This window comes from Eumetopias jubatus, unplaced genomic scaffold, assembly GCF_037043125.1.
Source record: "Eumetopias jubatus isolate StellerSeaLion01/CBP00866 unplaced genomic scaffold, mEumJub1_p1.0 scaffold_3, whole genome shotgun sequence".
In the NCBI taxonomy this organism is placed as follows: Eukaryota; Metazoa; Chordata; class Mammalia; order Carnivora; family Otariidae; genus Eumetopias; species Eumetopias jubatus.
The window spans coordinates 149,206,607-149,234,524 of NW_028274809.1; the positions used below are offsets into that span (position 1 = coordinate 149,206,607).

Here is a 27,918-nt window from a genome sequence, read left to right on the forward strand (position 1 = left end):
TTCGGACCCCAACGTCTATAAATAGGAGGCTGGAACAAGATGATTATCAAGGGGTCCCAAAGTTTTTTTTTTAAAAGGTATTCATTTTTCATCCTCATTGCCAGGAAGGAGACTGTATTTCTAATTCCACAGTCTAAAACAGGAGATGAACAGAGGTGAGTGATAGAACAAGAAACTGAAGCTACTCTTGCAGGATGTTAGAATATGTAGCTCCAGAATAAATCATAAATATACTCGTCTGCCATAGGAGTGCAGTTTTCATCTTACATTTTGACATGAAATAGAGAACACATGCAAAATAATCAAGTTATACTTTAAAAAACTCCTTGGACTTCCTTTAAGGCTATAGTTTCAATATATATATTTGAAATCAAGATAATTTTCCATAAATATCCTTAGGTTAAAAAAAAGAAAAGGCAAGATGGACATTAAAGGTTTATAAAACAATCTTGATGTGAAAAGGCCTGACAGTTCCTTTCCTGTGTGGCACAGTATAAAAATCCCCACCCAGGAGAGCTAATGCTGAGAGATGGATGGTACTTACCACAACAGCAAACTGCTCAGGTTCACATAGGTTGTTATAGTCACTCTTGAACTGAGACAATGAACTTAATTGTTCTTGATCAGGAAGATGCTTTATTAGGTTCTAAAAATTAAAACCACAAGAAAATATCTTCACTAAATGTGCTTCTTGAATTCTAGAAAGATTCATCAACTATTGCAAAGAAACCACTGAAAAAGTCAATCTTTACTTTTATTAGGTAACCTCAGCCTTGTACTCAGCCTTACACTGCATTCTCTGCATCTTGAAAGCAGGCAATTTTCCTCTTTTCTCTCTAGAGTTATATATTCAAATCTAGCGCCACTGAATGTTTATTTGATTAACTACAAAACTGAGAAAGAAAAACTCAACCTACACCAAAGGAACAGCTTTCTCACCTGGGTAAATGTGATCGAGAAATTTCAGTCAAAGCCAAACATTTTAACACTTCATTCGAGGGGATAAAAGAAATTATCATATTGCTACTAAAAGGCAAGAGAAAGAAATGAAATTTGGGGAATTTTAATGTAAGTGCTTCCAAGATTTAATGAACATGATTAACAGTTTTAATAATAAAAATTAAAGTATCTCTAAAACAAAGACTAACTTTTCTGATGGGGAAGAAAACTTGAAAAGGCACTGAAGACACAGAATGATGTATTTTGCAGATAAAAAGCTCATAGAGATAACCTTTAGGAACTTAAGTGCCCATGGCCTTTGGCCTGTATCACCTGCAGACCAGAAACCACAGGTTCTCGGTTATTCTGGCTCCTCCTTTTATCCATGGCCTTTCCCATGCCACACATTTAGACAAGAGAAACACTCCCAATGGATAAAGACCAAATAAACACACAAATTATCTTCCCTGTTAGAATTTTAATGATTACACAATCCTGCGGAAAAAGTCTACACAGCTCTTCTGTATCAAAATATAATTGACTGTAATAGTGTTATAAACAAGTTAGTGTCCTGATATTAAAATTAAAGAAACAGACTGGTTGGTGCTCAAAACTCCAGATAATAGCATCAGTATACTCTGTTCAAGCCCAAAGTCAAGTACAAGTTATAATTAAGCCTGCATCATGCTATATATATTTATGGGGAAAAACTCCCCCAAAAGTGTCATTAGTTAAAAATAATGTTAGAGAATGTTATATATCAAAGTAGTTAGATCAAAGAACAAGTTTTGGACTCACTGTGTACCTTTGGACAAAAACCTGGTTGACTGGCCAAAAACAAAAAAAGTGGCAATTTAAGATAATCCCTAAAAAAGTATTTGCTCTTAATACTACCAACTGAATAAAAGCAATAGAGGATTTTTCCATATAAATAGAAATTTCTCTTATTAAAATTGCCTGAGGCCCAAAGACCTGGTTATTTATGTTTCTTTCAACCATTCTAGCTGACAGCTGGATTATGTGCGTTATTTACTAATCCGGCCTTGAATTTCTTCAGTATCCTTTTAGATGACCATCAAATCCCCTTAAATATCTGTAGTTAACATATAATTAATCTTTTATCATGAATTTATTAATTTTTCACTTGATTAGTTTTACTCTGTAAAGTAATGAAACTATTATGATTTGTACGAATATAAGCCCAAATGTCCCTTGTCTCTCCCTTTACCAAATTCACCATCCTTTCACAAATCCTAAGGTCCTATCAAACTAAACTCTTCACAGTTGCCCCCTGCCCCCCAGCTTTTCCCTCATGGCACAGGGAATTATTAGGGCCAGAATAACTGACCCCTGCTCCATTACTCACACAGCCATACTGCCTTTTCTACATCCATACTGTATCCAACCCTGCAGAATGCTCACCTCCACACATATAAATACCCTCACCTCCACACACAGCACAGCGCTCCCCTAACACAACCTCTAATTCTAAATAAATAAACTCTTGATCCAGTCATGTTTATCTTGTAATTATATAGGTAAATGTCATTTCCCTTGCCAAACCATAAATTCCAAAAAGGCAAAATCCATGCCTAATAGAGACTGACATTATGCGCTGCACATGGTGGGTATAATATATACTAAATGAATTAATTACTAGAAGACAAATAAAGGTAAAGAATGAGGCAGAGAGCTGATATCAAAAACAGCATACTACTGATATCTGGTTATATACGAATATGTAATAAGACATGCCAAAATAAAGTTATGACTGTGAACAGAGCTTACCAAAATGGTGATTATTATGTTTTTTCCAAAAATGCCCTATTCAAAGTCGGCAGTGCTTCACTTTACAATTAGGAACATATTTTTAACATTAAAATAAGACTTCAAAGAGCATGAAATTCTTATTTTTTAATCAATCTATAAAAGTTCAAACTAAGTCTTTAGATTTTAAACTCCTAAAACTTGTTTTATATTTAGTAGGTGTGGTAGGCAAAAGATGACCTAAACCACATGCCCCAAGATGTCCACACCTAATCCCAAGAACTTGTGGAAATATTAGATTACATGGCAAAGGGAAATCAGGGTTGTTATCAGCTGACCTTAAAATAGGAAAAATTTTCTGGATTATCTGAACTGCCAAACATAACCACAAAAGTTCTTAAAAGTGGAAGAGAGAGAGAGAACAATGGAGCGAGAGGGAGATGTAATTATGAAAGAAAGAAGAGAGGCAACATTGCTTCAAAGTTGAAGAAATGTGTCCCAAGCCAAGGAATGTGGGCAGCCATGAGGAGCCAGGAAAAGACAAAAGATTCTTTTCTAAATCCTATAGAAAAGGATGCAAGCCTGCCAACACCTTGACTTTAGCATGGTAAGACACACGCCAGATTTCTGTTCAATAGAAATGTAGGCTGATACATTTGTGTTATTTTCAGCAACTAAAGTTGCGGTAAACTGTTACAGCAGCAATAGAAAACTAATATATTAAGAAATTTTACGGAACTGGATGATCTTTGGACATGAATTTAAAAAATCCAAATTCTTCCCCCATCTCTGTCCAAGAGCCACCTGAACATCCAACATATTCATGTAATCAAGTTAAAAGCTACTCTGTAAATATCAAATGCATTAGGAAAAATACAGACATATATTAAGTAGAAAAATTTTCTTTAAGGAACTTTAAGTCTACTCCCAACAAGGCACATTTACAATCAACAGTCACAAAGACAAAAATCTAGTAAAAAGAAAGTGCTAGAGAATGAAGGCTTCAAGAGTTACTGGATCACATTGTTTGAGTGTCTCAGCGATTCACAATGCAAACTCCTACTAGGATTATATCACAACCACATTGGGAAGACAAGGTAGGAGAGGCAAAACCAAAGGCTGCTAAAGATACCATCAACTGATGGATTAAATGTCTAAAATAATTTTAAACATGTGTTGACACTAACAATCTCTGGTTTCTTTTTATTGCTAAAAACATCCTTCTTCTAAGTACATCCATTATAAGAATGAAAGATAGTAAACAGAAGATATTATTCTCTCACTATATAATTTGTGGTTTGATTCGCCGACTTTACGTTTTATCAAGATATGCATTATTGATGCCTTATGTAGAATTCAGCGAACAACTCTAGTACCGTACTAGCATTCCTTAAATACTACTGTGGGTAAAAACCATTTAAAAAACCTCGCAGCCACCTGAATGAATTCAGAATGCTATGCCCACAATTTCTAGTACTCGTAGGAACACAAAATGACTCAAGGAAGGGTTGTTAATAAAAGGTAACTTTAAATAAAGTTACCCTCTATCTTCTGTATCAAATCATAATATGACCCTATAAGACAAAAGTCTAAGAAAAACATATTCTAAAAGGATTATACAAATAAATTTTAACTTATTACTAATCTTAACTGTAACCAAAACAAAAACATATATATAAAATTAAACAATTTGCCTTTCAGAAACAGTCATTTAAAACAATTGAAATGTAATCATTTTGATAGCATTACATTTGGTTTGCAGTTAAGAGAAGATGCAGAGTTTTATCTCCTGGCAAAGCAGAAGTTATGCTAAAACTAATTATGCAGCAATGATTTTCCAGTTGAATGATTTGGTTTAAGAATTTTGCTTCACTTACAGATTTCTATTTAATGAGAAGCTTGCAATGAAATATTGGAATTTAAGCTCTCTGCCAGTTTATTTACCTGAATCATAGACTCTGCCAACTGTGTTTCATCCACTTCCAGTATCATCATTTTGATTTCCTCATATGGCACCCGAAAAGAGCTCAGGAAGATTGCTAAAAGGAGGAGGGAGAGGTTCATAATGAGTGAGGGAAGAAAAGAATTTGAGATGTAGTTCTCTCTAAAAAATCAAAAATGATCCATAAAATGAGAGACTTTAAACACTGAATGTAATTACAATAGGGGAAAGGCTCATTAGCACATTTTCTATTCTAGCTTTAAAACTACTATTTAAGCAACAGTCCTTTATTATTATGCTGGTTACAAGGTTGATTTTTAATGCTTAATTATTAGCCTATCACAGAATGGTGCCAATTTTCATGTGATAAAAAAAAAAAACCCTGAAATATATTTGGTATGCCATAAAAACATCACATTGTAATAAAAAGAACCATGAAACTCCAAGATGCACATGTAATATTTGTCTAAATGTGTTTCTAGCTTGTATATCTTCCAGTCCTACTAAGTAGTTCACAAAAAATATTTTAAGAAACCTGCTTAGTGCATTAACACTATTTTAAGTTATAATAGCACTTCCCTGTTTCAAAATATTATAGACAATATCCCAGAAAAATAGCCTCTGCATGTAACTAAAGCTCGAAAATCCAATATTAGAAAACAAATTTTCCTGAAAAACTATCCAAATGGATTAGATTGGATAATATATCCAATATAGATTGGATAAAATTACTAAGAATTTCAACATTTATTTTTTCTAATGCCTCATATATCTAATATTAAAACACAACGATCTTCTCAAAAGCTATTGAGGTAAGTAAGGATATTTTCACAGTATTAGATTCAAGGCTTTTGCTGTTTCCTCCCTTATTCTACTATTAATGTCTCTTCTTCAGTGACAGATGTCACTTCTTGAACATACTCAGAATTTGCTACCACTAGCCCACTAATTTAGATGCTAAACTTATGTCATGCTGTCTGTAGGCATTTTCATAGAAAGACAGCATTTTTTACAAGATTGAGAAAACATGATCGACTTCTTTCCTGAAAGCTGTATTCCATATACCTGAGGATACCGCAGATCAACTACAAATAAGCAACAAGGGCACCGTCTGTGTTCTCATCACCAGCTTCACTGACACATTTCTGAACTCAAATAGTCATAAATATGGGATAACAATGCTAGAAATTATGGATGGGTATAATCCTTAATATCCCAACAAGATGGAATAAACGATATAAATGTTACTGCAACAGAGATTAATGAAATTTTAACAGGATAACCCCATAGTGGACACTAAAAAGCACAAAAATAGATTAACTATATGATCTCAAAGAAATCATAAGTAATTAATGGGAAGAGAAGATCAAAATCCATAGATCATGTACAAGTTGTATATGATTGTAGAATTAAATGTAAATATTAACAAAAACAAATACTAAAAGAAATTTCACATGTCCATTTAGCTCCTTTATGGTAAAAGAATATCTTAATCATAAAAGCTGACACCATAAAAGGGAAACACCATCAAAGCACCAAAACAATTAAAAAACAAGGAAACTGAGGGGATAAATCTGCTTCAAGATTGAAAGCATTTGTTTTTTCTTCATTTAGAATATCCTGAGATCTAAGAAAGAAAATGAGCAAAATGTAGGTAGCCTTACATAAAAGTAAGAAAAAAAGGCAAAAAAGATTATGTAATATGTTAAACCTTAGGAGCAAGCAAACTGAAAAAGCAAATTGTTAAAACATACCTGAATTGTAAATTTAGTAAGATTAAGCAATCTTTGAAATTATTAATTTCCTTTGAGAAGCAATAAATTTCACTCAAGAAACCTAGTCTATGGATACAACATGGAAATATAGGAAAGATTATAACATTAAATACAAAGATCAAAGAATACTCTGAAGAATATAGTCGTTGAGAGAAAAAAATATATACTTTTATATACTTTAGTCATTATGGCAAAGTGGAGAAATGCCCTTGAAATATCTACCTCCTTCATCCTGAAAAGGATATTTTTTTAGCTTAATCAAAAAATACCCTTTGCATAGCATAAGGTATAGACCTCTCCAATCACTACATTGTACAACTGAAACTAATCAAACACTGTGCAACAGACTTCAAGAATAGAAAATAAAACCTTGAAATATCTAAAATACATATGTGCGTGCACATGTGTGTGTGTGAGAGTGTGTGTGTGTAAATCCTAAATTCATTTCTAAGCTGTCCTGAAAGGAAGGAAAATAGAAATCCTGGGAGAAAAAATATTTTAAAAAATGGAAGTTTGAAATAATGGCCAGGAAAAAAAAGAAAAAGATTATTAAGAAGAAACAAGATTTGGGGGAGAAAAAACTTGGAAATTAGAAAAAAATTTCATAAAAAATATATATATAGGGGCGCCTGGGTGGCTCAGTTGGTTAAGTGACTGCCTTCGGCTCAGGTCATGATCCTGGAGTCCCGGGATCGAGTCCCACATCGGGCTTCCTGCTCAGCAGGGAGTCTGCTTCTCCCTCTGACCCTCTTCCCTCTCGTGCTTTCTATATCTCATTGCCTCTCTCTCTCAAATAAATAAATAAAATCTTTAAAAAATAAAAAAATAAAAAAATAAAAAATATATATATAAATATATTAAGCTACTATATATAATATATATTAAACTACTGACATTAAAAACTCAACCTATGGATCAGACATCAGATAAAGAGAAAACTGAGGACATCAAAGACATAGGCAAAGAAGTGATCCAAAACAAATTTAAAGAGATGGAAAAACACTAAGTTAAGAGACACAGAAGAGGAATAAAGTACCTTAAAATGTCTGCTTGGAGTTGCAAAAGGCAATCACACAAAGAACACAGTTGAAGAAAATCTTATCTGAAGAGAAAACGTCAGAATTTTCCAGAATTATAGAGAGATACAAATCATCACAATAAGAAGGCCCAACAAATCCCAAATAGAGCCCCACTAGATCCTTATAAAACACATGGCGCTGGTAAGGTTGGGAAGGGCGAACATTCAAGCACTGATGGTGGCAGAATACATTTGGTACAGACACAGAACAGTATGTACCTCAAGCAGGCAGTCACCTGTTTCTGCTGAGAGAAACAATACTAACTATTTTAGGTTTTTTAAGCCCGACAGAGTCTCTCTCACAACTGGTCAACTCTGCTAGTGTAGCACAGAAGCAGCCGTGGACAGTATAAAGTCAGATGTCCTGGCTAAGTTCCAACAGACTGTGTTTCAACAAACAGGGAAAAGCAAGATTTAGCCTGAGGGCCATAATTTGCCACACCCTGCCTCAGTACAACCAAAAATGGGAAACCACCCAAGAGTCAACCAAGGGTTAAATGAATAAAGTAGAGCATTCAAAGAATGTGTTGTTAAAACTGCAATAAAAATGAATATACTGCAGCTAGATGCATTAATAAGGTATGATTTTATTTATGTACAATTCAAAGTCAGTCAAAACCAAACAACTTATTTAGGAATATGTACATGGTTGGTAAAACTATAAAGAAAAAGAAGGAAAGATTTAAACCACGATTTAAGATAACGATACCTCGCATGGGAAGGGAGGTAAAATGGGAAAAGGTAATACTGAAGTCTCTTAGTCATCTTCTCTTTCTTTAGCTGTGGGTGCTTGATTTATATCATGAAACTGTAACATGCATTTACATATTCACTCCGGTATAAAGTCACAACTATTCAATTAAAATAATTTTAAAAGAATAATATGAAAACAAAGACGCATGGGGGAAAAAGGTGGCATAGACTGTGGGTAAAGCATTAAGCTTACTCAAGCAAGGTCTGGCTCCTGTGAGCCTCTCTCAAAAGCCCTGAGAGTGTCCTGCGTGATAAGAGTGTCTTTGTTTACCGGGGGCACTGGGCCACACTAGACAGTCCATGCTAATAATGTGATTTATGGTGGGGGCTTTGGGTCACAGTATTAGTCTGACCTCTCGAAGGTCTGAAAACTAAGGTCAGTCGTACAGGGATTCACCCATTACCAAGACCTAGTAAAAAAGCTGGACACCAAGGCTTCAGTGAGCCTCCCCGGTTGGCAGTAATCTACGCGTATGAGTATTCATCATTGCCAGGAGAAACTAGGACTGTCCATGGCTGAAAACTTCACCCTCAGAACTCTCCTGGACTCTGCCCCATTGTAAGTCTTTCCTTGGCTGATTTTAATCTGTATCATTTAAGCATGAGTCAAATAGCTTTCAGTCAGTTCTGTGAGTCCTTCTAACAAATCATCATACTTAAGAGTGGTCTTGGGGACCCCCAAACTTGCCGCTAGTGTCCAAAGTGAAGATGGTCTTGGAGATGAAAAAATTTTGCACATAAAAACCTTCTATGATCTCACACACTTTTAAAGTATATAAATATGAATAAATATAACACAACATGCATAATGAATACAGTAACATATATAGAAAAGATAAAAGGTTAACAGAAGAGTTTATTTTGTGAATGGAATAATTTATTCCTTGACTTTCTGCTATATATGTAATTCACCCACTGCTTTCTGATATTAATTATTATATAGTTAAAATAACATGCACATCCAATACCTATATTTATAAAGACTGAACTGTGTTTTTATAGCTTATGAATAAGGTTTTAGGAAAACATTTGGTCAAAGGGTAAAAAAAAAAAAAAAAAAAAAAGAGTTGAAAATGGCCTAGTGCATAAAACACAATTCAGAAGACAAGCCTAGACCTTTAAAAAACAAATTAAAAGTTACTGAGAATATGAGATACTCATTTAAAGCCTCCAAAAGACCCATTAAAGTGACTATTTTTACTAACATGCATCTTATTCTTCAAAATGTGATTATATAGGTCCCAGTGGGCAGCTCTGAGTTCAGTGAAGTGTAACGTGTGATTTTGGAATCAGTCACACATGTTTTCTTCAAGGGAACTTATAAATATTTAAACCTTTACATTAATTCATAGATTACAGGGTTCCTCCCCTTATAGCTCTAATACTCCAAAAATCTGGTAAAGCATATGATCCTTGTCAAACTCCTAAGGCATCTCTTGAGCTGGAGTGGCTGGAATTCTACCTTTTAGGCTGAGCCCAGGGTCTCTGCCAAACCCTTTATGACCTCAAATACAGGGAAAACCTAACACACCCTTGAATCAATAGGTAAATAAAGGAGATTTTAGATCCTTTGCTCAAAATTCTATCAAGTAGTTAAGAGAAATCTAAGAGAAAATATCTCTGATTTCCAAGTGACAACACAGAGTGTCTTGTCACCATCACAAGACTCTTTTCAGAATTCAGTATCTCAAAAGACTGAATTTCACAGACAAAAACCAGCTGTGAATCAGACTATAATTACGGTCAAGATTATAGGTTGCTAAAGCTTCTTAAAGCTTAAATCATAACACTTGCTACAATCAAAGAGGGCAAGAAGAATCCAGAAATGGATTACATCATAATACGACATGGTTTAAATTCTGGACTTTTCGATCTTATACTTTAAAACGTGTTTACAATTAATTGGATGGATATATATCCTCTAGCTGAAACAACAAAAAACTACTATCCTCTGTATAATATGATTTTGTTATCTCTAAATAGTATAACCTATACCTGCTGACCATTTTCAAAATAAGCAATCTTATTCAAGTCACTGAACTGCTATACCCACCTGTAACGTCATGCTACTTACTACCTATGTGATAGGGTTGTAGTAAAGATTAAAGGTCCAAATACAGAACTAGATTATAAAGGTAGCCAGTAATTATTAGCCATTATTTCATTTGAAATCTCATTTAGCACATGTTCTATTACATATAAATACCAAAGTCAACTACTCAACTTTGAGATGAATATTTATACTAACTTATCATGGCTGACCCATCTGAAAAGAATTCTATTAAAAATGCTACTTCTTGGGGTGCCTGGGTGGCTCAGTTGGTTAAGCATTTGACTTTGGCTCAGGTCATGATCTGAGGGTCCCAGGGCTCTCTGCTCCACGGGAGTCTGCTTGTCCCTCTCCCTCTGCCCCTCCCCCTGCTCATGTGCACACACTTGCTCTCGCTCTCTCAAATGAATGAATAAAAACTTTAGGTAAATAAATAAATAAAATGGTATTTCTTCAGGACCCCTAATGGGGCTGTTTAGAGTTAAGCCTAGGAATCAGTAATGCCAAGTCATGGACATTTTCCAAGAAAAACTCTCTTTCAGATCACAGAGAATAGAACTGTTTGACATTATCTAAGTTAATAATGCTTTGAAGTCAATGTTCCTTTAAAGGCAAAAATTCCCTGAAATACCTGTATCATGTAACAGTCCCCAAAATCTCAGTAGTCTAAGCACACACACACATATCCACATCCACAAATCATTTATAATTCAGACTACATGTCCATTACACATCAGAAAGAGCCCTGACACCATCTTCACATCAGGGTGATGGACACCACTTTGACGGCCATCCTGGGTGCAGGGGAAAGAGCACTGGAGTTTCTCACACCAGGAATAAATGCTTCCACGTGAAAGCTACCTCGTCTCCCCTTACACTGTCATTGGCCCAAGAAGTCACATGGTGACATCTACCTTCAAGGGCATAGGGATGTGCAATCAGCTTGTGCCCAGAAATAGATAGTATCTTGGCCAATCATGTTACTATCTACACACTATCCATGAGGATCGTGGCGCAACCACAATGCAGACAAGGCGCAGCCCTCTGTCATAGCAAGCAGGAAAGGATGGAGGTCTCAACCTGCACAGAAGGAATATCAACTCTGTCCTTTACACTTACTGCCTCCAACAGAATTCCTTCTCTAATCCATAGCATGGATCTTTAGCCTCTTACCAAAGAATTTTTGTTCCCAATCCTGGCTAAAAGCTCTCTTGAGGCATGTAGCAGTGGAAAGGCAGACTAGAAGCCATGTTAACTTCCCATGCCTCTCAATTCTCCACATCAGATTCCTCTAACATTAGAAAGTGATCTATACACATGGTATTATCTCGGTTCCAAGCAAACTATCTTTGATGCATTCAAGTTGCAGTTAGAAAGGAGTTAGAAGCAAAACTCTTTGCTCTCTTCTCCTCCTAGTAATTCAATCAGGGAGACAATTCAATACTAAGTATTTAGCTCCTGTAACAGTAATTAAATCTAAAATATTTCCAGTCATTACTTTTGAGGAAAGGCTTTCAACTGCTCAGATGGGATAATGGAATTCATTTTACTCATCATCCTAATTTCCATTAATATTCCAACCTCTTTTGTGTGTGATCAAGTATCAAAAATAATAGAGATTCAGAGGTATAAAAGAAATAATCTGTTATCACTTTTTAAAATATGATGTCATCACCTAAATTTCTTAACTCGTTATTTATATACTTAGACAAAGGGTAGCTTTTTTTTTCCCCCAGTTATAGGAGATATATTTTCATTCTAAATACTTTCCTTAGCTTTATTTTCTAATAAGCATTTTTTGAAGAATTTAACCCATAAATTGCCTAAAGGGAAGGAATTATCTTTGAAGTTATTCTGCAAATAATATTAAAATAAAAAAATGAAAAACAAGTCATAAAGAAAATGAAATAATTTACAGGAACCACCTCCAGTGTTTTACTAATGTAATAGTATTGAAGTTTCATACGTACAAAGGTTCTGGGCAATTTTAGAATCTAAAAATTTAAGCTCTTTAATTTTTTTCTTAATAGCTTTCTTCTCTTCAAAATCTTCCTCTTCTCTTCTCTCTGTAAAACCAAGGAGAGATCCACGTCAGTCAGGCATTCAGCAGCAAAAGGACAGGTTGTGAACTATTATCAAAGCATCTAAAAAAGATAAAATTCTCTTAAATAACATGGTTATAAAAGTAATAGATATCCCAAGACCTCGACTGTTTTAGATAGGCACTAATGGTTCTTACGCTAGAAAAACTGAGTAGATACTTAAAGGTCTGATAGCAAAAACAAAACTGATGTGCATTATGGAAACCATGGGTACAAGAATGAGAACACTTAGCTCATTTGAACAGTATACAGGACACGATTACAGAAATGAATATACTTACACTTAAAGTAGGTTAAGAAGTTAGCTCTAAGAGTGCTAAGCAATCACACACATACAGCTATTTTATGTCTGAGAGACCACCCTTATATAAAAATATAGCTCCTACTAAACTGGAAGAGTGGGTGGTTTATAATTTGGTGTCCAAATCTTTGAAAACAGTCAAAATTTGATATTTAGCTTATTTTATCTGAGGGCTTCAGAAGCAACAAATGCATCTAACCTCCCTATCCTTAGTAAAAAATAAGAGAATAAATGTATCATGCTAAATATCAATCTATGACCTGTCCTTACAGCAAGGTATAGGACAGTCAAGGTTAAAAGCTGGAACCAATAGTGATCCTATCATTTTCCCTCTCCTTTGTGTCCACGGATAGCACTTCTGGTCAAAGCCAGTCATCTTACAAAATCAAGATCTTGATAACAAAAAAATAATGGAGCAAAGTGTTTTAGATATGTACAAATATATCACTAATATTGGGGAAAATAGCTGCCAAAAGCATTATATAAGATGGCACATTATATCAAAAAAGACTATTATAATTACATGTTTTGGTACATAATGTGAGACAGGGATCAAGTTTTATATTTTTCAAAATATTTATTAAGTAATTACCTCTATCATTGTATTAATAATCATCTTTCTCAACTGATTTTATATTACACTTTTTATCCTATAGTTGTCATTCTGGGCTTCTAATTCTGTTCCACTGTTCTAAGTACTACATCCTAATTGAATGTCCAAATTATTTTTCTTCCCCTTCTCAATTTTCTTCCCTTTTCTCATTTATTTCTCCACATGAACTTTAGAGTAATTCAAAATTCCAGAAATAAAATTCATTTGAACTGTATTTGATTCATGAGACATCTGTAAATAAATTCAAGGAGATTTGGTATGTTGACAATTTTCAGAATTCCCAGTCATCAACATGACATGCGTTTATAATTATTCAACTTAGCACAGTGTCTTCGTAGGCAGACTGTACATTCATTGTTAGTGTTAGGTGTTCTACGTATATCTTAGTTATACCCTAAAGTATGGGGGTGGGAGGCGGAGAGGTCCCTTAATTCTACCCTTTCCACTGTACTTTTTAACTAGTTACTACTGGAATATAGAAACTTTGTTGAATTTTGCATACATGTTTTATCATCAGCAACTCTACTTATTCTTTCATTCAAGTGAATATTAAGCACCCATTAAAAGGGACTGTGCTAGGCAATATAGATACAACGTTAGACAAAATAGAGACATCCTGGCCTCACAGAATTTAAAGACCAAGAGTGGTGAATGTGAAGCAAATGTCAACTACAATACGTAGATTAGTCTGCAATGTTTTGATAAGAACCCCATAACCCATTCTTAACAGTGACGGTCTTCATATAATAAATGATACCTAATCAAAAGCTTGAAAGAGAAAAGGAGTTAGGTATGAGAGAAGGTTTTGGGCTGGTAGGAGGAAGGATCAGACAACAGAAGGATAGTATTTGAAGGTCCCACGGTGCAAGAACTTGAAGGGCACAGAAAGAAGTGAGAATAATAAGAGCAGAGAATATTGTGTGGAAGTAAAGGACACCAGAAACTAAGCAGGTACCACATCATGCAAGACCTTTTAAGCCAGGTTAAGAAGTCTGGAAGCAATGAGGAGCCACCAAGGTTTAAGTACGAGACAGACATCAAAAGAATTGCATTTTAGATAAAACTCAGGCTCTTCAAAGTGAAGTCAAAGAGTGGCAAAAGTAAAATGGGAGAAGGTCAAGACAGAGGGCGTTACAGAAATCCAAAGGACAATATATGGTGCCCTCATCTATAGCGGCAGCCACTGGGATGAAAAGAAGGGATGATTTCCAAAAGTAGAATCCAGCCCACATCTGCCTCCTAAATTCCAGATTGAATACCCAAGGGCCTCCTCGCAACATCTCTACTTGGATGTCTAATGGGCACCTTCAACTTAACGTGCCCAAAGCCAAACACACACACCCCTCCACACCTGCTCTTCCAGTTTTCTTCATCTCAAAAACAAAAATAAAAACAAAACCAAAAATGGGAATGCTCTCGTTGCAAATGCTGAGCTCAAAGAGCTTGACGTCATCCTATTTCCTACTATTTCCCTCAAAATCATAGCCAATCCACCCAGCAATCCAGGCAGCTCTAACTCCAACATGTTCCCTGAGCTAAGCACTCCTCCCCATCCCCCTGGCTCCTACTTTTCCTCTGCTCAAGCCCACCATCCTTTCTCACCTGCGTCACAACTGCTTTCTAACCCATCTCCCACTTCCTGGCTTGACCAACTGCTGTCTCCGTACCACAGGGCAGCCAAGACTCCTGAGCAACGTTAGTGGAAGAGCTTTCCCTTACTGCCTTACGGGCAACAATCGCCCCTCAGTATTCCCTAACACCGTCATTCTGCCCCTTTATGCGCCTCCAAAGCACCTACTCCTCACCTACTATAAATCATCTTTCTCCCCACATTACAAAACAAGTCTCTTAAATGTAGAAACTTTGTTCATCATTATATCCTTAGCACCCCAAAGTAAGGCCTGGAACACACGTCGCAGGTATTCAATAAATACCGGTGGGGTGTATGTTTGTATGTATGAAGCTGCAGACCAAAGGAGAAAGAAAGGGCACTCGGGGCAACCCAAACCCAGCAGATGGTGATGGTGCTTATCTAATTCAGCAACAAATGAGAAACAGGTTTGAACAGTCCAGTTTTAAACATGTTCTGTTTGAGCAGCTCTGGCACATCCACACAGTCACGTGTACAGAGGTGGAAAAGAGTAATCTGGAACGGAGGTACAAGTATCTATCCTTCCTCCAGTTATTCTGCTCACTGTCCTAGATTTTCCAGGAACCGGCAAAAAGTGACACGTTTGTCACCTTATTCCTAGTATTCAAACCTCCTATCAGTTAAAGCTTTCAGATGAAGGCTAATAAAAATTATGGTAGTGGACTTCCTTTCCTTAACCTGACCAAGTGGCAAACCTCTACTTTTTAGAAAATGTACATTTTTCTTATCTTTATCCGCAAAAAAAAAAAAAGCCAGATTCTTTTCTTAATCAGTTCATTTCTCAACACCAATATCCTTTGACATTCTGAAATATGTGCTAGCCTATCTAAAGAAAAAAGTCAAAGAAACTAGTAACCTTTAATTTTAAGCAATATGCTCTGCCCATCTCCAAGGCATTCCACTGAACACATTCTGTTTCACTTGCTCACATAATTCTCATCATCACTCATACTACTGCTATCCTCATAATCACAATGAGAAAAAGAATGCTTACGGCAAGTAACTTCAGGCAACGGATATGATAAAAGAGTGATCACAAGACTTTCTCTCCAATATTCTTTCCACTAGTTTTGGAATGTATTAGGTGTCACGTTAAAAAAAAAAAAAAAGAGCGGGGTAACCAAGTAATCTTGACCAGTTCTACCTCCAAATCGAGGCCGACATGATTTTAAATAATTCTGCCTTTTCATAAAAGTGACAAATTAGAGTCTGAGTTTAATGTATCAGCATACCCATAACACAATGAAATTACAGTTTTTCTCCTCTCTTCTGTTACCAGATAGTCGAAGGGTGGTTGGAAAAAGATGGAACTGAAATAGTGAGCAGAATATGGATAAAAGGATAAGCAGCAGCAAAGTTTTCTGAGATAACAGGATTAAAACACACACACACACACACACACACAGTAGAAATCAGATAATCACTCTATTAGCCAAATAAGACTGAGTTGGATAAAATCTTCAACATGGAAAAATAATAAAAAGTGAAAATGAAAAAAAAAATGAAGCTAGATATCAGACTGCCTCAAATCAGTGTAATACCAGTGAAAATGTTTATGCAAAGGTCCTGATAAAACAGGACCCAAATGTTGGCAGCAACAACAAACATGCATTCAAGAGGAATACGAACAAATGAGGATATTTAATAAGTTCATACAAAAAATCCTATTCATTTACCCGTGGTGATGTCATTTCTGTGAGCTACTACCCAGGACAGCGTGTAGGGCCCTGCAGGCAGCTCAGGCTGGGCATCTCCAACCAGGTCCTGCATGCCCAGCCCCACCACATACCCACCACTGAAGCCCACTGCGGCTTACATCCCTCATCTAGGACCTGGGGACACTGGCCCTCTAAGAGGAGTTGTGAAAACGAAATAGGACAATAATTACCTTCCCGTAACCTTCCCTCAGGCTCCACGGTAACAGGGAAATGAGAGACAAGAATCAGAAGGCCTAACTGCAGTTTGTGAGTCAAGAGAGGACATTTTGGACTCATCCCATCCACTGGTAGAGCTCTTTTTCTAAGGCTATTATAAAATACACTTTCACTAAAAGACTAAATTTTCTCAAGATGAAACTCTTGAATCATAAAGTCAGACTATTAGTGCCATCTATACTTGGGATCTAGTTTTGCCATTAGAGGTCTGTGTTTAATCTTATTTCCTAGAGACGTTGTGTAAGACGGCATTTTTCCAACCGAAGATTAATACTGTTCAAAAACAGTTCTGATCACTAACACAGCATATGCCGCATTTTATGAGGGTTTTATGTCAGAATGAAGTCAAAGATGACAAAACTTTCTATGTTGCCAAGAGCCATGAACCGAAAAAGTCTTTTTTCTCTTTATTCTTTTTCTATTTTCCAAAGTTTTAAATATAGCAGCAAAATTATATAAAGAATCTCCTTTCAAAATCTTTGCTTTCATACTAAATTTCCATTAAAAATCATAATTCCATGGTACATGGTTATACAGTTTATTCCAGTTCATTTTCCATTATGCTCTAATCAGATTGATTAAAAATGTGACTTTTTTCAGGAGTAAGAGTCCACATATTCTATCATACATTATTTCACCATGGCAAAAAATTCTAGAATACGCAGTCCTAAATGTGTAAGTAGCTAGTGGCAGCACAAAAGGCAATAACACAGTTTTCTCTTTCCATAATGGGATATTCTAAATCAATGAATGCTAATAATTATTTATTTTTATTGGTGCTTCCTGGTTAAACATATCTCACGTCAGTATGTTTTTAAAATACTACACATTTCAATTTTTTTCTGGTATTCATTTGGCACAAATGCTATTAAATTTTACATGTTAGATGTTCACAATAAACTGCCTTTGTTCATTAGATTACACTAGCCTTGAGAGGATAAAAGGAAGTGTACCAGATTAAATAAGCATTCTCTATGACACTGAGAGAAGCCAATAAAATCATCTCAACTACAGAAATAAAGCAAGCATATATCATGTACTTAGGAAATGACAACTGAGGCCTAGCACAATCTCCACATAAGGCAAAAGGCAGGGGCAGGAAGACACCCATAAACTAGAGATTCTTTATGTTAATTGTACTTGTTTTTCTTCTAGCTTTCTAACTGTTGAGGTTCTAAAAGGCTAACAAAGAGTATCAAGATTTTATAGTGTCCAGATTCTAGAAGAACCATCTGTGAAGTTTAACCACTTCATTCTACTAATGAGGAAGACTAAGCAGAGGTTTATGAGTTACTTGCCCACAGCCACACAAAAGGCGAGGTGGTGACCGGCCCCCCACCCCCGGAAAAGGACACTGATCACCACACCACAGGCCAAGAGCAGTCTCTGGGGCAGGGAGTCCATGTGAGGAAAGTGGTATGCAACCCAGCACGTAAGAGAAAAGTAACTCCTCGAGCTTTGCGTTGACACTTGATAGAATTTTCCCTCGTGGTACATGTTCATTGAGAGAGAAAGTGGGGAGGTGAATGGATCCAGGGGAAGAAAGAGAGAGATGCTTGGTTTCTTGAGCACAGTGAGCAGGATTTAACGCTATGGGAAATGTATAGCTCCAAAGGGAATTCTTAATTTCACCCATCACTACCTCTCTTCAAATGGTGGTTAACTGAATGTGGTTCAGTTATCCAGCAATACACTGTGAAAGGAATATACCTGGAAATCTCAAGGGTCAGAATTTGAGAGTAATCTAATGGCTGGGAAAGGAAAATAGATTTCTGAGAGTTACCACTACTGGTAACTGTGATAGGAGAATATTTTTCAAAGATTTAGGCAGCTTAAAGGCAGAAGATACGGAATATATAGAAGAAAGTGGAAACTTGGAATGAATTATTTTTTAAGTTGACAATATCCTCTTGGCAAAATGTCAAAGTAAATGCTTTGGTACTGAAAACCATAATTGTATAAATAGCTTTAGTCATATCTGATCTGTCAAACCCAGTTTTAGTATTTCTAGGCACATAAATAAATGACAATGTACCTAACTACACAGAAAATAAACAGAAGAAACAGATAGGCTATCTTTCTCTTCAAATATTAATATATGACTGCCATAACTAATCAGAACATTTTACTAGCAAAGAGATGCCCGCCTGCCAATTCCAGGCTAAGAATGATATAATAAGAAGAGTGGCTACCATGCTAAAATTTCGTGGAATAGATTATTTCAACTAGAACAATCATCAAAAGTATAGCAAACAAATGCATATTTCTCTTTATAAGGCATTCTATTTCAGTAACCAATGTCACAAAACAAATAGTCTTCAAGGACTTTTCTCTACAATTCAAGCCTTCCATGGACAGGGAGAATTTCATTATTTCATAAATCTTTAATTAGAGTTGTATCCTTTTTTCAAAAAAAATTTTTTTAACCATTACTACATGTACAAGAGGATCACTAAGGCATGGGGAATATAGTCTATAAAAAAAAAAACTTGAAAAATACACTTCAAAACTATAAGGATCTCTACATAGTCGACCTAAAAGTATTCGGCCCCCCCTTTATTCCCATATACAATAATAAACCGATCAAGGAATGTTACAAAAACTGCTCCATTTCTAAGGACATTTGCAATCACAGATATTAGTAATTCTGCTCATCTCAAAGTTATTTGCACCACAAACTAAAAGAACCACATTCTTGAGGTCCCTATGTAAACACCCCTTCTTAACCAAGATTGAGATAACAGAAATATGGGAACTCAAACCAAAGAAAATATCAATATCGTTCAAGTTCGCGTATTAAACAAAATGTTTAACTTAACAAGCCATGCACTGGCGAGAAAAATAAGAGAGTCAGTTAGGTCTACTGACTGTCATGTATACGTTGGTGTTAAATGTTATAATTAAGTCACAAATCCAGATGAGCTTTGAGTAAATGGACCAAAGGTATCAGGGAAGAAACGAAAAGATTCAAGAAAGAGTTACATATTCAGTCCAAAAAAAACACTGAGGCCTATTGTCATATGATCTTTCTTGGTTCATCACAATTCATAAAAACATCTCTCAGTTTTTTTATTACATATCCTCAAAATCTCTCCACTGTAAGTAACTGCCCCCTAGGAATTATGCTTGATGTTGCTGTTTTCCAGTCACGGAATAATACATATACTCATAATAACAATTTTTCTACTATTGTTTTTGCCAGTCCAACCTATTCCCATATATTCTCAGCTGATATTAGAAAGTAAAAATATATCTCTGCTAAAAGAAATTACTGAGCAAAGACTCAAAGTTAATGCATGGCATACTAATGCATACACAAGAGAATATGCTAAAGGGGGGAAAACCTATTATACAAAGAATGAAAACTCAGTGTACCTGCCTAATTTAAAAGGAGGATTAAATCCAAATGAGAACACAGGTAATTCAGGATACTAGCATGCTGTAGAATGGAAAGACTTAATAAATCAACTTATTAGTATTTGTACACACAGTGCTAAGCAACTTGGGAATAGAAAAAGTAACAATAAATTGTCTTAACTAACAGATAACCAATGTTGTCCTAAACCGGGAGCAGACCAGCAGACCATCCCTGGTGTGTCAAAGGATGGGGAAAACAAAGACAGAATTTTATCAAAATAGCCAGAGTGATTATCTAAACCTTGAAAGAAGAAATGTGATCAGACATAAAAATGACCATTTCAAAATAAGAATTTCAGGTGTAAGCAGAATTTTACAATGATCTTAATTAGACTCAATGACAGCATGCCTGTAGTCTTCAGGATCTTGTATTTTTTGCAAAAAACTAATCAGAATATGGAATGTCACTGCATATTTCACATTAACGTTTGTTTTAGTGTTAGAAAAATAAAGTTGTTACCCCATCCCTAACCATAAGAACAAAGACTTGTCTCCAACTATGGGCTTAACACTGCCCTAGGAAAGGAGTATACACATCATCTCTGATCAAGAAATACTTCAGAGTGTTTGTGTGTGTGTGTGTGTGTGTGTGTGTGCACGTGTAAAAGAGAAGGAGGTAGAAACAATACCTAGGTATTTGTTCAACTCAACATTTATTATACAGCCCTTTCTGGTAAGTAGTTAACCTGTCCCTCTGGTATCATGTTCCCATCTCTGATAGCTTAGATGAAAATTCATTTCCCCAATGTCTCAGTTATTAAATCTTTATTCCTCTGTGATCAAGGGTGCTCCCAGCTAGTATTCCAGATCATTCTGGTCTCCAACCGGTCTACCTGGCTAGAGTTCCATTATCTGACTAGTCTGTTTTCTAGAAGCAACTAGCCTGCGCTCTTTTCTATCCCACAACCACTTGAATTTACAATGATTTTTTTTTTAATCTGGGCTTTTGATACTTCTGTACCTACATTACCATCCGTTCAAGCTAGATCTCATGTTGTGTAGATCCTATATAGTCATACAAAACTCTCAGCTCTTGTTCAGACCTCTTTTCCAGTGTACCACCTTTCCTATATGCAACCCAAATGTCCCTCATGTACCTTCCAACTACAGGGAAGTGGTTAAGGGAGGACTAGTGGGGTTCGTATAGACTATGATTAGGGAAATGTTTAAAAAAATGATCTTTGGGGGCGCCTGGGTGGCTCAGATGGTTAAGCAACTGCCTTCGGCTGTCATGATCCCGGAGTCCTGGGATCGAGTCCCACACATTGGGCTCCCTGCTCAGCAGGGAGTCTGCTTCTCTCTCTGACCCTCTTCCCTCTCATGCTATCTCTCATTCTCTCTCTCAAATAAAATCTTAAAAAAAAAAAAAGATCTGTTTAAAAAAAATGATCTTTGTATGAGCGAGAAGGGAATGGGGAGCTGATGTCTGGTGGGTACAGAGTGTCAGCAGGGGAAGATGAAAAAGCTCGGGAGAGGGAGCGTGGTGATGGTTTATGTAGCAATATGAATGTACATAATGCCAAAGAACTGCAGACTTAAATGTGCTTTAAGTGATAAAATTTTATGTTAGCCATGAAAAAAATAGAAAAGTCTGGATTTCAAACCACTTTCTTTTTTAATAATGTGAGTTTGACCTCTTTTTGATTTAAAAATGTATGTAGGGATTAGGTGATTTTTTTTTTTTAATGAAAAGACAATAAATCTTAAGTGACCCTCAAATTCTCAAACCAGATCAAACTGGGATCATTTAAAATGCGTGTGGTCTTTCCCAAGAGCTGCTCAAAGACAGGGATGGTGCTTCTTCATGGCACAGTGCACCTCGAACACGGACACTGGTTTGACTGCTCACGTGATGGCACAGAAAATGCAGCTCCAGAAGAATCCTTCCTCTCCTACCTCACTCTGGACTACCTCTCCAAATCGTGCAAGGACTTTGCTTCTTGGGCAACCCAGGGTCTCAAGAACCTAATCACATTTCCAGTTTCTCCAATGTCACAGCCTGGCTCTCAGATTTCTAAGACTATGACATCCCAGGTCAACCATTATCACTAGGGAGGATAAGCGAGGAAGCAAGGGTAGTCTTTGACAAGGAAGGCAGATCTTAGCTCCTCTCTCCCCCCTCTTCCTACACCTCCAGTTTAAAAGGTTCAGCATGGAGTGTGGCCCTCTCATCTTTTATTTCCTTCCCTTCTCAAGGGCTGGCACAGGCAGATCTTTTCCAGCACTGAAACCAACCCTCTCATCTCCTTGGTCTTTGCCCCACATAAGCAGCGGGCACATGGAGAAACTATCATACTGAGTTCTAGAGAAGGAACCAGCCTTAGGCCTTTAGTACCTACAGACAACCATGTTAACAATAAATGGTGCTTTATCTTCTTTGTTCTGGATCCCTATACAGATACCTCACCAAAGAAAAAGGAGGGCTGAGCCAAGACAGGATTCGGAAATGCCCTGATGTTTTATAATCCCCAAAACTCCCATAAAAACTACTAAGAATTTAAGATAAGCAACATTTCCACCTCCTTCCTAATGTCCATATTTAAAGTTACAGGTTTTTTATAAAGCCATCATTTTCCAGTATCTTCCAGGATGCCTCGCGAAAACATTGTATCCTGAGCACACTAACCAAATATGCTATGAAAAAGAAGAAAGTACTTAACAGAACCATTCCGTGAAAGGAGAAGGGAAGAAACTCTTCATTAATGGGAGTGCAGTAGCTTAAATCTTATTAGAAAATCTCACTTTAAACTCAATTACTTCACATTATGTTGGGCCACCTGACACTTGAGCAGAGAAGCATTAACATCTTAGTAGAGAACAATCTTTACAGGAAACGAAATATCTCTTACTGTAAACTACCCAATCTTAGTAATTAAAAACGATCTCTGGCTTAAATGCTTCATGAAAATGTCAGACAATAAAAATTATTGTTCAAAAGACATATAAACCAACAAGCAAATGCAGAACATGGAATGAAATACTAAGAACATTTTAGATATCTAGGAACACCCATTAATTGGGGACTCTGGTGCATGTCAAAACTCTGAAACTTTAAAATGTTTTAATAAATCATATCACTATTCTTATTATTTTACTTTTTTGTTTACCCAAGAAACATGGAATCCATATTTCAAATTACTTGAATTTCTCAAAGTTTCAAATCCTTTCTCCCCCATTAAAATGAATAGTAAAATATCACCTAATAAAGATCTTATTTTACAGTAAGAACACTGAAGCAGAGAGTAGCGAAGAGTCTGGCAAATGGACATCAGGACTCTAGACTCCCGTTTTTGTGCTTTTTCTGCTCTGGAAATTTGATCATCCTGGCCATTCAGAGCCTATCTGGCCCATCAGCAGAAACTACAAATGTGAGGACATGTGAGCTGAATGGAATTAAAGGCAGAATTACTAAGATTCATTCCACCCTGCAGAGAAAGTAGAGCCAGATAATAATTGGAGATGATAACCGAAGATGATTTTTTTTTGTTGTTTCCTATCTAGGGATTTTCCCCATAGCCTTGCCATTTCAGGATCAATGGCCATTATTTCCTCTGGGGGAAAGATGATGCTTAGAATAAGAGATCATTCCTCAACACCAAGTGTAAAATTAGGTTTCTGTTAATATCTGCACTGAGACAATGGTCTGGAAAGCTATGTGGTTCAATTCAAGAGCTGGGTACTGACAGGGAGAATATGTTTTAAGGAGCTCACAATGTTTTCTTTTAAAACAGGATGGGATCCCACTGTCCTCATGACAAAGGAAAGATGCAGAGAGGAGGTAAAGACAGAGTCTCAGGCACAAGGGAGACCCAGAGAAAACTTGAAGACCAGAGGCAAAAGGATCAGAATTTAGACCCAGCCACACAGGCTGTGCTCCCTTCCTTCTCCCACAGATAGGAATGGGCTGTGGGAGAAAAGTATCTGAGGTAAAAGATGACGGAACAGGGTTTGGAAACCTAAGAGCAGAGGGTGTTCGTACCCCACTTCTTGTCTGGGTGTCCATAGGAAGAATGGCCTTCAGCCAAGGTGCCACAAGTTCTGGAAAGCCAGCGTGGTGCACGGGAGGCACGCTGAGGCAGCGAGTGCACCTGCCTACAAGGCTATCTTGCTCCGTAAGTGGTGAATGGGAGATGTGAGGATGCTAACGGGTCAGCGGACATGCTATTTTCAGAAATATAGGCTATAGTACATTAGACTTTTCAAATAATAGAGAAATACACATTGGATAAATTCTCCTGCAATTCTAGGAGGAAAAAAATATCTACACTAGCAGCAAATATCCTATTCCAAATTTCACAAAGTCAGTGAGGACTGCAAGAACTCTTCTCAACATGTATACATAAATAATGCCCAGAAGGAACATAACCCATAACACACACATTTCTATTGACTTATAGAATACGTGACATCAAATGACTGAAAACTGAAAATCTTATTCCTACACTTAGCTCTCTTTAGTTACTTGAATACTCACAATGCTTTCTCAGCTTTTCATAAGCTGCTCCTCCTAAAGCCTGAGGAAGATATATGCAACTTGCACTTCATCAATTACTTCTATCCTCACACTTGAGCAAACATTCTTCAGGATAACCATTACACAGATTCCCTTCATTACAAATGGGTGTCCCTTCTGATCACTGGCACCATTTGGAATAATTAACTATCGAATATACTGCTTTCTGAATGCAGTTTACTGAATTAATGGAACCCTGTGTATGTAATATACTTGACAAAAACTTCTCACTTTGGAAAGCTAAGGTCATTTCTAAGCGGTGACTGTTTAAAAATCAAACAAATGACTCATGTATCTTGTTACAATTTTTGAGATTCATTTACATCAACTAAGGCAAAGTCACCTTTTACTTTCCAGTTAAACATATAAAACAGAGTTTAAAAAAAAAAGCATAATAGTCCAGCTAATTGTCCTATTATGCTGAAAATATTTTCTAGGAAAAAGAATTTTAAACATCACTGTAAAATGATTCAAACAATAAAGCAAAGTTTCCTTTACCTTACTACATGTTACTGTAACTATTCCTCCAAAAAAAAAAAAAACTGGTAACAACAGCTACTAATAACAAAAGCTACTGCTGGTAGTCTTCTAAAAGGCTACACTTGAAGTATAAATACACATATAGAAGTGCCTATGTAAACACCAACAGATGTATATACATGTACATAAATATAGGGTTTTGGGGGTTTTTCTTTATAATCAAATAAGCTTATACCATATATATTGTTTTACATTTTATTATTTGATAAAGCAATAAACACTGGATATTTTTCCATGTTCTTATGTATGGATCGACCTCATTCTTTGAAAGAGCTTCACAGTAGGTCACCCACCTACCCTCTTTTACCATAATTAACTATTTTCCTTAATGATTATTTAAGGTGTTTCTAAATTTTTGCCATCAATTTATTACAGTAAACATCCTTGCAATGTGTTTTTCCATATATATATAAGCATTTGTTGCATCTGCACTGTAGCATGCCTAAGTGATAATCTCATTCCCTTTTAAGAAATGTGATCAAGCTTACCACCATTATTATAGTTCTTCCTCTACTGAGCCGGGATACATGGATTTTAAAGTGGTTTTCCCAAAGTTTATTTTGGTAGCTTAGTTCTTCATTTTAATGAAGATAAGTAGTTTCAAAAAATCCCAAATATTAAACTAAACTGAACACTCATTTTATATATATGTAACTGCAGCCTGGAAAACTGCCCTCTCCAAGGCCAAAGACTACCTAGTAGTAGATTCAAGACTAAAAACGAGATTCTCGATTCTGGGCTATTCTCACTGTACCAAACCCCATTTTTGGAAGGACGACACCTGGGGCAATGAAAGCCCTGTTAGAGCAATGGAAAGAACTAGAATTGCAATAGTTGTCAATACAGAGCCCCTCCAAGTAAAAGCTCCTTTGTCACCGCAAAGACCATTTTAGCAGTTTCACTCACTCACTCGTTCACAAGGCACTGAGACATCCAAGGAAGGACAGAGAAAAGGAAAACATAATCCTGTCCTTAAAGAATTTCAATTAAAACCGGAGCAGTAATAAGTGCAAAGATGAAAATGATACAGTAATAGAATCATTTATATAAAGCAAAACATTTTAAAGGGGTCTTTTGAAAGATAACCCATCAGAAGCCCACTAGAAAGTTTACTAAAAAATTAGTAAATTTTTGAATGACTGAAACAAATGAGACCAATAAAGGGAGAAGACACATGGAGGAGGTTCAAAGAAGCAAAATATAGATCTGGCTAGACTAGTCAGAAAAATCTTCATGAAATAAGTGGTTTGAGGTGTGGGCCTTGAAAGCTGAATAGGAGATAGGATTAGGATGCATCTCTTTCCTTTCTCTCTGAAGAGTCCCTTTCTATATGGAAATATGTGAATTTTAAAAAATTTTTTTAAAGATTTTATTTATTCATTTGAGACAGAGAGATACAGAGAGAGCACGTGTGCGCGCATAAGCAGGGGAGAGGCAGAGGGAGAGGGAGAAGCAGGCTCCCAGCCGAGCCAGGAGCCAGACATGGGGCTCAATCCCAGGACCCTGGGATCATGACCTGAGCCAAAGGCAGACGCTTAACCATCTGAGCCACCCAGGCGTCCCTAAATATGTGAATTTATATACATATACAAAAGAAGTAAAATACAATTCTAAGTTTTTTGAGAATGTTTAAAAAAATCTTAGTAAAAACATAAACCAAAAGGGAAGAGCTTCGGTCTTTTCCAGTCTCATTCCACACAAGGCAGTTGAAGAACAGAAGGGTTTATTTCAAGAATTACCATCACACATGAACTCTTAGTGCATCTCTGAGATACGAGGCAAACCAACTGTCACAGGGAAGCAGAATTCCAATGACAGAATTTGGAGAGGGGAGCTGATTTCTACTCTCATCCATGCCTTATATGCAATGGGATTTTGAAAGTTTATTGAAATACATCTTTATTATTTGTTAATGCATAGTTGAGTCAAAAACCACCATGTTTAACACTAACTTGTTTCAAATAACTTTCTTGTGCGTTAGAAAAAAAGAGGGCTTCAGCCATCAAAAAAATGAGATCTTGCCATTTGCAATGACGTGGATGGAACCTAAAAGGTATTACGCTAAGCAAAGTAAGTCAATCAGAGAAAGACAATTATATGATCTCACTCATGTGGAATTTAAGAAACAAAACAGAAGATCATAGGGGAAGAGAGGAAAAAATAAAACAAGACGAAATCAGAGAGGGAGAGAAACCATAAGAGACTCTTAATCATAGAAGACAAACTGAGGGTTGCCGGAGGCGGGGAACTGGGGTAACTGGGTGATGGACATTGAGAAGGGCACGTGATGTAATGAGCACTGCGTGTTACAGAAGACTGATGAATCACTGACCTCTACCTCTGAAACCAATAATATGTTAATTAACAGAATTTAAATAAAATTTTTAGAAAGAAAAAAGGAGGCTATCGTCCTTTACACCACCTTTTAGAAAACAGGCAAAGCATCTTGAAAGAATCTGTCCTTAGAATCAGTCATTCTAGGCTCATAGCAGGCCACTTCATTGCCTCGAAACATCACCCATCACCACACCCAGCAGGCCAGC

The 27,918-nt window shown here is 36.4% G+C and overlaps 1 protein-coding gene across 1 annotated transcript in view; it reads right to left on the bottom strand.

The window, feature by feature from the left end:
• DIAPH3 (diaphanous related formin 3) overlaps positions 1–27,918 on the bottom strand; it is a 482,025-nt gene that overhangs the window by 258,397 nt on the left and 195,710 nt on the right. The window contains exons 17-19 of the mRNA XM_028105625.2: positions 12,275–12,370; positions 4,651–4,745; positions 545–646 (exon numbers count right to left, since the gene is read on the bottom strand). Coding sequence (XP_027961426.1) covers positions 545–646; positions 4,651–4,745; positions 12,275–12,370 — 293 coding nt within the window. The remainder of the gene's footprint in view (positions 1–544; positions 647–4,650; positions 4,746–12,274; positions 12,371–27,918) is intronic.